The sequence below is a fragment of the Capra hircus genome, chromosome 13 (assembly GCF_001704415.2).
Source record: "Capra hircus breed San Clemente chromosome 13, ASM170441v1, whole genome shotgun sequence".
In the NCBI taxonomy this organism is placed as follows: Eukaryota; Metazoa; Chordata; class Mammalia; order Artiodactyla; family Bovidae; genus Capra; species Capra hircus.
The window spans coordinates 46,172,225-46,188,256 of NC_030820.1; the positions used below are offsets into that span (position 1 = coordinate 46,172,225).

Consider the following 16,032-nt stretch of genomic DNA (forward strand, 5'->3'; position numbering starts at 1 on the left):
CTGCTAAGTCGCTTCAGTTGTGTCCAACTCGGTGCGACCCCGTAGACGGTAGCCCACGAGGCTCCACTGTCCCTGGGATTCTCCAGGCAAGAACACTGGAGTGGGTTGCCATTTCCTTCTCCAATGCAGGAAACTGAAAAGTGAAAGTGAAGACGCTCAGTCGTGTCCGACTCTTAGTGACCCCATGGACTGCAGCCTACCAGGCTCCTCCATCCATGGGATTTTCCAGGCAAGAGTACTGGAGTGGGTTACCATTGCCTTCTCCTAGGAGGGTATTAATGGAGAAAAAAGATCACCTGACTTGGTTAATAATCCTGGAAATACAAGTTGAAACAACAATGAGGAATGCACTTTATTCACCATGTTGGAAACAGTTATAAGGTTGGTGATCAGTGTCAGCACAGGTGTGTGGAAACGGGTAAGGCTGAGGGCAGCTTAGCACCGAGGTGGAAGACACGGGTTCTGAAGCCATTCTGGGCATGATGCCTGGCCAACCCCACCACCACTGCCTGGCGGTGCATATCCTGTCTATGAGTGAGGAACGGTCATGCCTATCTCATGGGCTTGTGTGAAGAAGACATGAGTTAACATACGTAAAATGCTTGGAACAGCATTCTGAGTCCACTCAATGGACTGTGAGTGAAAACATAGTAATATTCATTCACTCTTAGTGGGATTGCACAGTGACATGGTCTTTTGAGAAGGTGTGTGCATGCATGCTTGGTCGTGTCCGACTCTTTTCAACCCCAAGGACTGTAGCCCACCAGGCTCCTCTGTCCATGGAATTCTCCAGGCAAGAATATTGGAGTGGGTTGCCATGTCCTTCTCCATTTTGAGAATGTATTTAGGCTTTATTAAAATTTTTTGTTTAAATTTTTAATGTGTATGTTCTTTGATCCTTCCATTCCCTTTCTAGGTATGTACAGAAATATTTCCAAATGCATACAAATTAAATGAAAGAAAAATGTGTTCATATTATTGAACACCATGTAATAATTAAAGCAGGTTAGTTCATTGGTGTGTCCAGGACACATCCTGTATGTGTTAACATGCACACACCCATGTGGGAAGTTCTGTAAGGTGTTTGGTGAGAACAGCAAGTTGCAGAAGAATGTGCACATGGGGTTCTACTTCTCTTTGGTGTAAACACATTTGTGTGTGCACATATTTTATAGGCAATAGGGCCAAAAATGCTGAAACTTCACTCTTAACATGGGTAGTGGCTGCCAGAGGAGGGAGTGGGGCTGGAGGTGAGCAGAGTCTTAGCCTTCTGCCGTGTGTTCTCATGCAGAGCTTACCGTGTCCATCCGAAGGGTGTGCTCACGTTACTCATACCACTGTTTTAAAATCTCATGAAAGAACTTACAGTGAACTAAAAAGTGCCTAGTCTTCTAGGCCAGAGGCAGGGAAAGTGTTGGGAAAGGAGACAAGATGGTTGGGCAGGGGCTTGTCTGTGGGTCTGAATCCCCACAAGCCCTTCCACTCACACAGGCAACTAAGTTAATATTTCTGAGCCTTGGTTTTCTATTTTGTAAAATGGGAAAGTAGCAATGCCTCTGCAGGTTCACGGTCATGAGTAAGTTGATGTGTAAATGGCTCAGGACTATCTGGCACATGAAACACCCAGTTGAGCACAGCTCCCGCTCCCTCCATGGCACAGCAGGCCCTGCGGAAAGGTTGGGGGACACAACCAGGATCGCAGGTGTGTGAGCAAGTGAGCAGCAAGGCCAAGTACTGTGCCTGGGAGTTAAGGTGCTTCTGTGTTGCCTTCTTGGATGTATTTTGCAAAGCTGCCAGGAATGTCTGACTTGCAGGGACTCTGTTAAATATAATATATGGCATAGATTACAGTAGTGCAAAGTTAGTCCTGTTGGTTTACATTTAGGTGAGCCTTCCCATAACTCAGTCTTCCCATAACTAGCATTTTACAGACATAATTGAAAAATTCCTGTAATAAATGCAGTTCATGATTTTAAGATATTTAAATACTGGATGTTGGAAAGTGGATCTCGTAACTAAGATAGACTGTATACACTGCTAGGTCATGAAAGAACTTCTCCCTCCTGGCTTCTTGGTCACAACGTATCAGTTCTTAAATCTTCCCATACTTGGGATATGTCTTGGCTGGTTCAGCATTTTGCCTTCATGTGGATTTTTAAAATAAAAACAGTCTTACCTATAAATTATATTAAGAATGTTCATTTGCTTGGGCTTTTGTAACAGTTCACAGCTCTGGGGTCTTAGTCTCTGAGGTTAAGTTGTTGGCAGGGTTGGCTCCATCTAGAGCTCTAAGGGGAATCTGTTCTGGGCATCTCTCCAGCTTCTGGTGGTGCCAACAACCCTGGCTTATAGACCTATAACCCTTTACTAACTACTTACATTCTGCAAAGACCCTGTTTCCCAATAAAGTCAAGTTCTGGATACAGGGGGTTATTAGCACAGGAACATGTCTTCTGGAGGGAACACAATTTGGCCCACTGCAGGTGCTCAGGCTGATGATTCTGACTCTCAACATGGGGTCTTGACTGAGGATGAGGGTGAGGGAATCCTGGCCCCCTTAGGGTTTCTGTGAGGCTCCTCTTTCATTTTACAATTTTATTGGGGCCTTTGGAAAAGATACAGCCAGGAGATCAATATCAATTCCACTGTTTGGGGCTCATTTCCAGGTGGCTTCATGTGGGTCTTATTATTTGCACAACTTTGCTTTTGTATTCTTTAGTGCTACTCTTCTTGATTGTTACAGATGGAATAGTTTGATTTTCAGACTCTTACTTTTTTTAAATTGAGATGTAATTAGTATATATGCTTCTTTTTAAAATATACCAATAACTTGATTCAAATACCCGTTATTGCAAATTTTAGCTTTTGTTTCCCCATTTATGTTTTTTAGTTTCATTATAAACCTTCATGAAATACTTTAAAGCCATATGGCAGACTGCTATCTATAGTTTGTATTTTAGGTCCTAAAACACATTAGGCGTTTGTATTGGGTTGGCTAAAAAGATCGTTTGGCTTTTTCCAGCAATCTTATAGAAAAAATATTTGGGAAATTAGAGAAACAAACGTGATGTTTACCTAAATTATACTCTCTCACTTTGCTCACATTGAAGAATCTTTCATTTTCAGGGATAAAATCCATGATCCTGTAAATGTTTCGTTTATTCACTGATCTAGTCGGCAGACATTTTTTACTGGACACAACTCCAGGGGTGGGGGTTCAGCAGTGACCAGAGGAAAGCCCCTGCCCTCATGGAGGAGGCCTGGGTGGATGGTTAGAAGGTACCTGTTGTGAAGGAGGGCATGGAGGTGCTGTTAGTGGGGTGAAGAGCCACCCCGGGGGACAGTGAAGGAGAGGCCATGAGGCACCCTGCCGGATGCGAGGAGGAGGCCTGGGCCCAGGGAAGTGGGTGGGCGTGGAGGGCGAGCACCACCAGATGCTGAGTGGAAGCAGTGAGGACTCAAGTGGAGGTGAGCTGGGGCGGCGGCAGCAGACCCGGGATGTGGGAAGCTGTACCTTCCCTAACCACCAAGCACTTGATAGCTGGTCCCTCATCCAAATAATTGCCAGTTCTTACAACTGAGAGTGTGCACACTCAGCATATGTCTGACTTGGAGGCCACACTCACAGTCTGGCATTTCTACTCACTGCTGTCATTCTCCTTCCTGGAGACTTGAGTTTCCCTTCTTAGCCATTTTCAAACCTAGAAGATCCAACCTTGCAGGGGGAAAGAGTAAGTTGGAGGAGTTGGTTGGTGTCTAGTGGACACATGTAAGGGGAAGGCAGGGAGACAAGGGGAGCCCTGTGGAATTTCCATGCTTCTCAGGAGTCTATCAGTTTTTAGGAGCAGACCGCAGTGTATCCTGAGCAGAGAACACAGGGCATGTGACAGCTGTGTCTGCCGTTAGGGCCTGAAGGGGCAGCCTTGGTGTGCAGGTGGCATGTGGACACGCGTGTCTGTGTTCAGACAGCTGATGTGCTTCTAATCAGACGCAACCTGTCCTCATAGGCCCACCGACGACAGCAACCAGCCCCCAGGCCGTGGCGTCCTCTCCATGCATGGGCTGACCTACGGGGTCATCCGGGTGGACTCGGAGGAAAAGCTGTCTGTACTCACCGTGCAGGACGTCGGCCTCGTGATGCCTGGAGGTGAGGGTGGGTGTGGGTGCAGAGCCGCAGCCTAGAGAACTAGCAACCCCAGCCTTTCCTGCAGGGCCCGCCTTGATGAGGAGTCTGAGGTAAAGATGGAGCTTCCCATGGGACAGGGAGGCTTTCTGTTCAGACAGGCTCAAGAGACTGGAGCGGTGTGCTGTGCTCATTGGTTTCAGGGTTCAGACTGTGTCCTGGAGGCTGTGTGCGCTGGCTGACGACACACGCCATGTGGTCTGTTCTCAGTGTCATCCTCATGTCTGCATGGTGTGTAAATCCAGTTTACACCCTAAACTTACAGCAGCGCACAGCTATGAAATGTTGTTTTACCGCAACAAGAAAATCACAACCTGCTTCAGGGACTGTGAGGGCCTATTCTCTTTTACTTGTGGTTTTGCTGCAGATGCTACTTCTGTTTGTGTTCTTTTTTGTATCCATTCATTTCTCCTCTCTAGCTCCCCCCAACTCCCTCTAAAGTAACCTGTGCTTGCTGTTTTGCATTCAGCCATCATGTGTTCAGTGAAGCCGGATGGGGTTCCCCAGCTGTGCAGGACAGACGAAGTCGGGGAGCTCTGCGTATGCGCGGTGGCCACGGGCATGTCCTACTACGGCCTCTCGGGTATGACCAAGAACACCTTCGAGGTAGGTGGCAGGTGAGCCCCATCAGACAGCTTTTGCCAGGTGTGTGGAATAGATGTAAAAAGGAGATGGTGATTTCTCAATAAAACATGTTCATGGTAATTAAAATGGCTGTAGTTTCTCCTGCCATTTTTTATAGCTTTTAATAAATTTGGCTTAGCAGCCTTGTTTTCACCTCATAACCAGAGCTGAGAAAAAGCAAGTACAGTTTCTCTAGAGGCCCGGCCCTTTTCTCATTGCCATTCTCACCCATCTAGAAAGAGCAGCAGCTGATGGGTAGGGGCTGAGGAGCGCGCAGCCCTGCCGAGGGGGGCGTGGGCAGCGGCCTCCTCAGGGACCGTCCGCCTCGGCCAAGCATTTGCACTGCACGGCTGCCTCCACCATACAAGCGTGTGTCCGTGCTGTGGGCACATGGTGTGGTGTGCAGTTAGCACACACATGTGCACACTGCCTGGTAGACCCAACATTCTCAGAATTCTTACCATCTCACCAAGTGTGCTGACCTTAGGAGGAGCACACTTTGACTAAGTTGTATGTTAGCAAATACAACTGCAGAGTTGATTGGGGATAAATTTTTTAAAGGGCTATAAATAGAACTTTGGGTGTGAACACATGTGATGTGGCTTGTATAGGCAGATCTGTTGAGTCTGGATTCAGGTTTCTAAGTGCCCTTGAAACTGAGCCAGACACAGTCTAAATAAAACATATCTTCTTTTCTGTGTGGCTTATGTGTTAGGTGGGAGGAAACTAGGGGTCGAGTTTGAACTCATGGTGGGGCTTCTCCCTCTAGTTTTGAGTGTTTCCGGTAAGGAAGATAGCAGTATAATGAACAGGAATCATTTTACTACTGACAGAGGTTATTTAAAGTGTGCCTTGCTTCTCCATTGAATCATTTTTATGCTGTGGTTTTATAAGTAGAAGAATGAATGAATGTTCGTTAGACTGTGGCAGGCCTCTTCAGAGGGCCCTGTGTGTGGGCCGGGGGCGAGCTGTGAGAGTGGGTGTGGGGACGGGGGATATGTCCGCAGGCTGGTGCTCATGGCAGCTGTGCAGACCTGGGCTTCTCCCACCAGGGCCAGGTGAAGAGACCCAGCGGAGGGAAGCAGGAGCAGTGGGTTCCATGGAGGAGGGAGGAGGTTGGGCCCTAGCAGGCACTCAAGAGTTCCTTGTCCCCAGGTGTTCCCGGTGACGAGCTCAGGGGCCCCGGTGAGTGAGTACCCCTTCGTGAGGACGGGCTTGCTCGGCTTCGTTGGCCCCGGAGGGCTTGTGTTCGTGGTGGGCAAGATGGACGGGCTTATGGTGGTCAGCGGGCGCAGACACAACGCCGACGACATCGTGGCCACAGCACTGGCTGTGGAGCCCATGAAATTTGTCTACAGGGGAAGGTGGGTGTGCTCTGTGTTTGGTATGGTTCTCCACAGGCTACACTTTTTATATAAAGCTGCAGAAAATTGCTTGACTAATGGGACTCTGTGTCCTCCTCTGTACAGTGAAGCCTCTAAACTCTGACTTCTGAGATTCTGTGCAGTTCTTAATGTCCAATTTTATGAAAATTTTCTGAGCCTGATAAATGTATTTTCACTAGATTCTCCAAGTTAAAGAATAATATCCATTAGAAAAGCATATCTTTAATTAGTAAACTACACAAAGAAAAGAACCAATCATTTATCTTGCTGTAGTTCTTTCACCCAAAGATAACAAATGAGCCATAAACTGCCTGGAAACTGCCTCAGGTGAGTTCCTTCTGGGTGGTGTCCCTGACCCCTGCTTGGCACACAGCCAATGCTGGATCACTGACGGCTCCTGAGGTTTTGCTGATTTGCAGGAAGTCAGCTGCTCTGGGTTTCGCCCTGCATAGCTGAGCTGGCAGGAGCAGGAAGACGCAGAGCTTCGGGTTGGGTGTAGCCCAGCCCCAGAGGACCCCCCAGAGGGCCAGTCTGTGCTTCTCCTGAGAGAATCTGGGCTAGCAGAAAACCATTAGCTCCCCAATGGCAAGGTTCTGCTCATTGGGAGAATATTGCTTCGCAGGTACAAACTCAAGATGCAAACTGCAGGGCCCAGTAAGATTCAGCAGTTTTGATACTTGCACAACTCCTGTCTGTCCCGAGGCTTGAGGCCCATTGCCCAAGCTGCGGCAGGCTGCTTCCACAAGAAGAGTGGCAGTCGTCCTCCACCTGCCCCCTGGCTTTGTCAGACTTCTCCCCTGTGCTTTTGTGGGTGAGCACCTGGGAGTTGGAAGCTGCAGTTTTCATTTCCCGGGGAGTAGTTGGTGCTGAGAACTCCTGAGCTCTGTGGTCATAGGATCTGTGAAGCTCTTCATGGCAGGGCCAGTCATCTGTGAGCATCTCCAGCATGTGCTCACCACCATGTCCTGTCTGTATCCACAGAATAGCCGTGTTTTCAGTGACTGTCCTGCACGACGAAAGGATTGTGATTGTGGCTGAGCAGAGGCCAGACTCCACGGAAGAGGACAGCTTCCAGTGGATGAGCAGGGTGCTGCAGGTAGCTGGCGCCTGCCCCGAGCCCCCTCCCTGCCCATGTCATTTTCCTGGTGCCATTGAGTGCTCTGCTTATCCCTCCTACTGACCAGAGACTCATCAGCCGCCAAACCTGGGCTCGCCTCCCAGGGCGGGGAGGTGGGGGTCGCTAAACAGACCCGGCCTAGGGGTCAGAAGTGTGCAGAGCTGCTCCCATTCGCTCATGGAGGTCGCAGCAGGAGTTCCTGTTATGACCTTGAGAGTGTGCTTTTTTCCTCCGAGTGTCCGTTCTCACGTGTGTGGTGTTCCACACGTGCTCCGTGACCTGTGTGTTCTGCTTGGGTTGGCGACCTGCCCTCCTGACCTCAGTGTCTCCATGATGGGAGCTTTGCAGGTGCTGCATGTGCTTCTGCGTGGTGCGCTCTGCACAGTCTGAGTATTTGTTCCTTGTCTGTTCACCATACCTGCTTCACATGCTTCTTTCTCTTGTGGCTTTCCAGGCAATCGACAGTATACATCAAGTTGGGGTTTATTGTCTGGCCTTGGTTCCAGCAAACACCCTCCCCAAAACCCCACTCGGGGGCATCCATTTGTCAGAAACGAAGCAGCTCTTCCTGGAGGGCTCACTTCACCCCTGCAATGTCCTCATGTGTCCCCACACGTGCGTTACAAATCTGCCTAAGCCTCGGCAGAAGCAACCAGGTACGTCTGAAGGGCTTTGAGGGCCTGGGGTGGTCCTGGGTCTGGGCGAGGGCCACACCGACCCCGTTCTCAGCCTTCCTTTCCTCCAGTCTCTCATCATACACTCTGGCAGGTCAGCCTCCTCCTGAACACTGTCTTGCTGCCACATGTGGGAAGAAGGTAGTGGAGTCCAGGCCCAGGGTGAGGGCCACTGGGAAGGAGAGGTATTGGCAGTTCCCGAGCCCAGCCTCCCTGGCAGGTGTCAGACCTCCTTGAGGAACCTGGCAAAGCACCTCTCAGGGTCACCGCTCCTTCCTACAGACGTTAGAATAAAGCCTGCAAACCTGTTCGATAACCTACAGCCCTTGGAGCCTGTGAGGAGTTCTGCAGCTTCATTTGTGGTGTCATCATGATGCTGAACATTTGTCTGCTGCTTTGCAGTTTAGGGAAAGTGGAAGTCGCTCAGTTGTGTCCGACTCTTTGTGACCCCATGGGCTATATAGTCCATGGAATTCTCCAGGCCAGAATACTGGAGTGGATAGCCTTTCCCTTCTCCAAGGGATCTTCCCAACCCAAGGGTCGAACCCAGGTCTCCTGCATTGGAGGCGGATTCTTTACCAGCTGAGCCACAAGGGAAGCCCAAGAATACTGGAGTGGGTAGCCTATCCCTTCTCCAGTGGACCTTCACATCCCAGAAATCAAACCGGGGTCTCCTGCATTGCAGGCGGATTCTTTACCAACTGAGCTATCAGGGAACATATAATTATAAACCATCTGACTTGGTTCTCCTAGCAACGATTATGCTCTTTAAGGTGGCACCCAGTTACCAGTGAAGAGGAATTTATTGCAAGAATGTGGTGCTAGTATAGTGATGGAAAGCCCCCAGCCCCCAGGCTTGGCATGCAAACAGACCAGGGGGGCGGCTGGGCAAGCCCAAGGAGTGTTAGAATGACGAGTAGCAGGCCTAGCACAAGCTGCCCACACCTCCACACATTACTGGTATTAACCTGTCTCATCCTCTTGGAGCCTTAAGGAGTGTGGGCGTTCTTGTCTCCATTTTACAAGGAAATGAGATCATGCCACAGAGGGGTTCAGGAGCTAACCCAAGGCTGTAGGGCCAGAGTATTGGAGAGACAGACCCAGGCCTGATGCTCTTTGCTCCACTGATGAAGCATGGCAGGGCAGAGATCACAAGTCAGCTAGAGATGGTTGACGGGCCCTGGGTACAGTGCAGTGGTGGTAGACGTAGGAACCAGGCCACCTCCAGAAGCGAGCTTGATGCAGTGAGAGTGAGCAGTCTCTCCAGATGCAGGTGGGGACACCGGTGCTGCAGGAGGAACGGGGTCACCCACTGGCTGACCACCACGCTCTGCCAGCAGAGTAGCTGGTGGGGCCTGGCCCGACTCCCATGGCAGAGCTGATATCCTCCTTGAAAGAGCACACAAGGCCTCAACTCTCACTGCTTTCCGGGCACCTTAGGTTGGCATTTACCAGTAATCTTTCTCTAAAGTTTTCTAATATTCTCAGATTCCTTATTAATGTTCTTCCTCTCTTTTTTTCCTCTTACCTCCATTTTGTTGTTTCGACCCCTGTTTGTGGTGTGGAGGATAGTTATTTCCCAGTGAAGCACCCACTTCTTCACATCCTGTGGGCACTGGCTTCGGGTGGCCAGCCAAGAAAAACACAGGGCACAGCCCTTCATGAGCGTGAGAAATGAATGGGAAAAAAGCCTGGCATGTTTGCACTGAATGGACAGGAGTTTCTGGGCTCCCCAGGGAGGCTTCACTCACTCAGTCTCCCTCTCCCTCCTCTAACCCTGTTCATTCCTGGACACCTTGACCTGGTGTCCTGGCCTCCAGTGGGCCCAGGTGCTGGGACACAGTTGGTGGCCAGAGTTCAAGACAGATGCTTAGGATGAAGGATTGCTGGTAAATGCATGACCACTGCAGGGCTGCAGTTCTCAGATGTCGCCAGATGACTGGGAACTCTGGACAGGGAAGTGTGACCTCGCGAGTGGGCTCTGAGAACCGGCTGGTCACCTGCCTCTTGGGGCACTGAGTAGTGCCAGGGCATCCGCACCACTCTGAAGCAGCACAGAAGGCACAGCTTCATGTAACTGGCAGTTTTAAGGAAGGATTCTCTAATGGTATCTGGTGTCTCTGATCTGTTCTTTTTAAATGATGAAGGTTATGTGACTCTCTGTTGTCAAAAAGCTAGTTTTTTCCAGCAAATACTGAATGCCCTGCACCAGCAAACATAGGCGGTGGCCTGGGAGAATGCTTAGAGGAGATGCTGAAAGCTTTATTTCTGTGCCCCCTCACTTGAGGTTTGCTCCTGTTTGTCTTTGTTTTCATGGTAGTGACTTACTTGAAACCCTGTTCTTAATCAGGCTTTTCAAAGTCACATCTTTGAAAGGAAATCAGAGTAAGCTCCTTCCTGAAGTGGGAAGTCATATTTTCAGGAACTTCGCTCGTCCTACCTCACGTGTCTCCCTCATGTGTGTGCTGCTGCTGCTTTGCAGAGATCGGCCCTGCCTCTGTGATGGTGGGGAACCTGGTGTCTGGGAAGAGGATCGCACAGGCCAGCGGCAGAGACTTGGGCCAAATAGAAGACAATGACCAGGCCCGGAAGGTGAGAGATGGCCTGGTTCCTCTTCACTTCTGCCCAGATGCTGTGTCACAGGTGTTACCAACTACCACTTGCCCTCTCTGCCAGCCCAGTGTTAGCATTGATGGCCTTTCTTCCTGCCTCCCTGCAAGACCCTTCTGTAATCTTGTAAGGAAGGCGTGATTGCTGGGGTGCAGTGTTTTAGGACCCCTCACGTGGCATAGAAATGGGTGGGTGACGCAGCCCGTGACCAGCAGGCCTGAAGCAAGCATCTGCAGTCCCTATCCTGTCCTGGTGTTCCCTGCACACTTGTTCCTGGTTATCCACCAGCCCTGATTGGACACTCACACTGCCTCATGGCCACCTTATAGTGAGGTTTCAGTCCTTGGATCTTTGCAATTCAAGGAAGTGTCAATTCAAAACCCAAGTTTAAAAGCCAGACATTCTTAAAGCAGCATTGGGAGTTGTAGGAGGAATATTTAGGCCCCACTCCACATAAGCATCAGACACACAGTTTGTCCCACGCAGCTGCAAGTCCCCGTTACAGCATTCAGCCGGAGAACTCCAGTGACTCACCAAAAGGTGGTCCCACTCTGTGTGGGCTCCAAGGAAATATGACAAAATCAGCCATTTAAGATGTTGCCAGTTTGGTAACATGAAGTAACATGTTCAAAGAAAGTGCTTGATGACCATGTTCCATACCTCACACTGCATTTCTATCATAAAATGGATTAAATGTGGTGATTGCTGTGTCGGTGACATGAAACAGGGTCATCCTTGTTACTGCAGACGTGTTAGTGGGTGCTTGTGATCTGTGTGATCTCAGGGCTGTTGCGTGCCTTCAAAGGTGACCACTGTAAACACAGCAAATTTAAGAGAGCCCATTTTTGAAACAGGGTAGATCTGAGTCTATCATTGCAGCCCCCAGGAATCATTGTTGCAACTGGTGAAAGCCCCAGGAGAAGGGATGTTTCTGTGTTGACTACTCTGTCTATAAGGGGAATGGCATCTTCCCATCCTTGGGCAGATTTCAGAGGACTTCCCTCGTGGTGGCACGGCCCCAGCCCTCCAACTGCTGGGTCTGAATCAGGCACAGTGAATTCCAGTCACTGCCAGGAAAGCATTGTGAACACCTGCTTATCCTGTCGATTATATTTGTCAGAGATTGTCTTTTACTGTCTTAAGGCACCGACAGACCCTACTGTTAGATGCTGAGGCCAGCCCAAATGCCCAGGACGGTCTGAACCTAACAGCTGTGCTCTGTTCCAGTTCCTGTTCCTCTCGGAGGTCCTGCAGTGGAGGGCACAGACCACCCCTGACCACGTGCTGTACACGCTGCTCAACTGTAGGGTGAGGCCCCACCTGTGTACCCTGGTGTTGCCTGTGTGCTCCATGATTTCATGCTGCTGTTTGATACTCTCCATTCAAACCTTTCTCCTCAGTCTTACCTGAATCCTTCTGTTTGTTTGTTGCTATTTTGATTGAGACCTTTCACATAACAGAGGTCACTTTTTAATATAAGGGTTTGAGTGTGTGTGTGTGTGTATACATGTGCTTAGTTGCTCAGCTGTGTCTGACTCTCTGCAACCCTTTGGACTATAGCCCACCAGGCTCCTCTCCATGGGATTGTTCAGGCAAGAATACTGGAGTGAGTTGCCATTTCCTCTTCCAGGGGATCTTCCCAACTCAGGGATCGAACCCATGTCTCCTGTGTCTTCTGCATTGCGGGCAGATTGTTTACCTGCTGAGCCATCAGTTGTATATATACACACATACATTTATGTATGTATGTATTTATGTACTTAAATATATACACACACACACATATATATAACGTGTGTACATATACACATATATTTGTGTATGTATATATTTTAGCAATATTTTTAAAGTATCTCCCCCTAAATGAGCGGAGAATGTCTACAATAGAGAACAGTTGTGGATCTGTGAGGTATTTATGTTTCTTTTTATTATTTAACTACCTTTTTTTTTTTGGTAAGAAGTCATGTTTTAGTTATACGCTTTTATTCTTAGGAGTGAAAATAATTTTTGTAATTAAGGTTCGTATTTTCGTTTCTCATTAGAAAAGTAAGTCATCAGATTGTGCTCCATAATAGTACTTAAGAGTAAGGCCTTAAATGCACAAGTAAACAGTACTAACAATGAGCAGTAAATGCAGAAGTCTTAAAATATACCTGTTTTTGTTTGCTCTGGAAATGAAGCCTGAAAACTGTATTTAATTAGGTCTTCTTGACTAGTGTGAATGCTTGCAACTTTAAGACATTGTAGCTCTTCAGAGATGCAAAATATCACAATCTTTGTGCACAAAGGTGCCTCTTGTCACTTAGAGCAATCAGTTAAAGACAAGTGAAAGGAAATGCCAACAATAGAAGTCCCTCCCTAAATCTCTTAAGTTGGACATCCAGCTGCAGACCAGTTTTGCAGTGATTTAGTTTGTAAAAGTACCTCTGGTCCTCCTCTGACTCAGCTCATCTTGACCCTGCATGCTGAGCTGACCTCAGCAGTTATTGTTCACTGTGTCTGTTCAGACCGACCCCAGGAAGAGCCTTAGAAAGCGCTCCCACTCCCCAGCTTCTGTAAGAAATGCTTGCTATCCCTGCCGTTTGGTGCCTACGCTTGAACCCTCTTCCCAGGATTAACTCTCTTGGCTCAGGGCCCACCTGTGCACCTGGGGCATGAGCCCGGTGATGTGGTTACTAGGAGCCCTGTGTCTGATCTGAAGCCAGCCTGCCTGCTGCGTTCATCTTTCTCCCTTGGCTCTGCCTCAGCCTGTAAACACAGATAAGACTTCATTTCTGGCACTGGTGCCTGGTTGTGTCCCGATTACTCTGTAATCATTGCTTCTGATTCTCTTTGTCCTCTGCCCTGGCATTTCTCCTGGAGACCGTTGGTGACTCCCTTTTTTCTGCAGCATCTCTTGTGTTGTCTGGTGGTTTCCAGCAGCACCTCCAGAGGGCCCACTGGAGCTGGAGCCTTATCCAGCCTGGCCTCAGCTTCAGGAAGGACTCTTCTTCGGAGCCCCTTCCCTGATCTCCCTGAGGGTGACCCTTCCAGAGCTCTGGGTGAGAGGAAGTTTCATTGCTGTCGCAGACACAAAGATTCAGAAATGGTTTGGTTGTATTGGTAGACTGTAGTCCTGTCAGCAAGAGGAAACAGCTGGTACAGCTACGTGTCGCTTGGGGGCTGGCAGTGTGCCGGACAGGTCAACTGTGTCCCCATTCCCAGATCCTGAGTTCACAGTCCTTTGCTACGGCCAGACACGAGGTCACTGGGGAAATGTGTTCACCAGAAATGAGTCATATTCTCTAAGGGGTGAGTTGTGGAGGTCAAGGCCACACGTAAGCTTACTTCAGGTCAGCGTGGGGACAGCATGGCCCACAGTAGTAGCCTTCCTTCAGACAGGAAGCCTGCCTTCCTTCTGTCTCCCAGGCCTTCTGCTGTGGCGGCAGCTACATCCACAGAGCTGGATGGGTCAGCAGGGAGTTGGTGTCTGCACTCATCCCTGTCCTCCCGGAGCCCTGTGTGTACTCAGCACAGGTGTTCAATCTGAGCCGCAGGTCAGGAGCATCCTCTCCATGGCGGTCACAGTGGAATTTCCATTCACCCAGCCTTCTAGCTCAGCACCATCCAGTAGAAATCAGCACAAGCCACATGCATAGTTTAATATTTTCTGAAAGCAAAATTTTGAAAAGGTGAGAAGAAACAGCTGAAATTCATTCTAATAATCTGTTTTGCTCAATATCCCCAAACGTTGTCCTTCCAATGCAGGGCCTCAGGCTGCTTCTAGGCATCCTCCATTCTGGACGGCCCCTCAGTTGTTGCAGGTCCCAGCTGCGTTGTGCCACCTTTTTACTGCCCACAGCACTCATTTGTATGCCCTCCTCCACGGCATCGTAGTCCACAGTGTCGGAGCTGTTGTGCTAGGCTTGTAGGCAGAAATGAGGATTCGATTCACTGCAAATCAGGAAGGACTTATGTTCTTGGAACTTACATACAAAGAGCATCTGTTACTTTTTAAAGAGAAACACCAGCCAACACTTTAAACTTTTTTACATTTTATTTTTTATTTTTTTGAAGTTTATACAGGAAACTCAGCTTTCTTTTATTGCCTAGTCTTCTCTTCCCTGGTGGCTCAGAGGTTAAAGCGTCTGCCTGGAATGCAGGAGACCCAAGAATGCAGGAGACCTGGGTTCGATCCCTGGGTTGGGAAGATCCCCTGGAGAAGGCAATGGCAACCCACTCCAGTACTCTTGCCTGGAGAATCCTATGGAGGGAGTAGCCTGGTAGGCTACAGTCCATGGGGTCGCAAAGAGTCGGACACGACTGAGCGACTTTCACTTTACTTTCACTTTCTCTTCCAATAATACTAATAAAATTTATCAAACATTATAGCAGAGTGAAATGCTCACAAGACCTACTTCAGGTATTTCAAGGAAGATAGAAGCTTCAGAACCTTGATCCGAACTAAAAATGTATTTGCTCAATGTCTATGACCCAGGCAAAAGAAACGTCATTAAATTTTACAAAATTAAGTGTATTTAATAATTTAATAATATTTCACATCTATGTATATACTCCCACGTTTTAAACTATACAACAGTACAAAGATGGGCTGGCACAAATACAGATATATTTAGGACCAATGAAGGTAGACGATAAACACACAGCCAATAATAATTTGAGGCCTTCCCTTTTGAGATTCTGAGGGTTTGAAAACCCAGATGCTGGGAATGGTGTCTAGGGAAAACCCAGGTGCACAGAGATGAGCTCTGTGTTTACGCATGCTTCCTCCATGAAGGCTGTCCCTCCCATCTCTGTGCATAAGGGGAACCCGCTGACTCTGCAGGGACACTCTGTTGCAGAGTCCACCCCAGACCACATTAGGAGCTGCAGAGAAACTAGGAGCTGCAGAGAAACAGCCCAAAGCCCCGTGAGCTGGCTGCACCCTTGAGATACCCCCCGTAGCCCCTCCTGCAGGCTGCAAAGCACCACCCACCTGCTCAAGCTTCCAAGCTCCTCGAAGACGCAGGAAGTAGTTTTTTTTTCCATTTGTTCTGTTGGAGATCCATGCCTACCGGCCCCGGGGTTCTCCGGAGAGAGAGGTGTGCATGTGATAACAGGGGTCATCTCTCTGCCTGGTGTCCGCACTTAAGAGCCTGGGCCTGCCAGGAGAAGTCGAGACCCTCATGTTCTCGCCCCGTGCCACCCATTCAACCCCTGGCCGCTCATTCAACCCCTGGCAACCAGAGTAGGCTTTCGGGAAGGAAGCTGCCGGCTCCCAGGCATACAAGAGCTTTTCCTGTGTTCCTCGTGTAGCTAATGAGATGAGGACGCCCTTCCATGAAAATGTTTAATTTGGAGAAATTGCTGTTTTCTCATAGAATAGACACCGATGGGGAAAACAGATTACTTGCATGATCTTTAGAGTTGCTTCCATCACTGGTGAGTTGGGAAAACAAT

The 16,032-nt window shown here is 48.9% G+C and overlaps 1 protein-coding gene across 5 annotated transcripts in view; it reads left to right on the forward strand.

Moving 5' to 3' along the window:
- DIP2C (disco interacting protein 2 homolog C) overlaps positions 1-16,032 on the forward strand; it is a 306,573-nt gene that overhangs the window by 242,720 nt on the left and 47,821 nt on the right. For all 5 annotated transcript variants that reach the window (XM_018057349.1, XM_018057350.1, XM_018057351.1 and 2 more), the window contains 7 exons: positions 4,008-4,147; positions 4,653-4,789; positions 5,963-6,171; positions 7,174-7,288; positions 7,764-7,965; positions 10,466-10,575; positions 11,821-11,901. In XM_018057349.1, the coding sequence (XP_017912838.1) occupies positions 4,008-4,147; positions 4,653-4,789; positions 5,963-6,171; positions 7,174-7,288; positions 7,764-7,965; positions 10,466-10,575; positions 11,821-11,901 (994 nt within the window). The remainder of the gene's footprint in view (positions 1-4,007; positions 4,148-4,652; positions 4,790-5,962; positions 6,172-7,173; positions 7,289-7,763; positions 7,966-10,465; positions 10,576-11,820; positions 11,902-16,032) is intronic.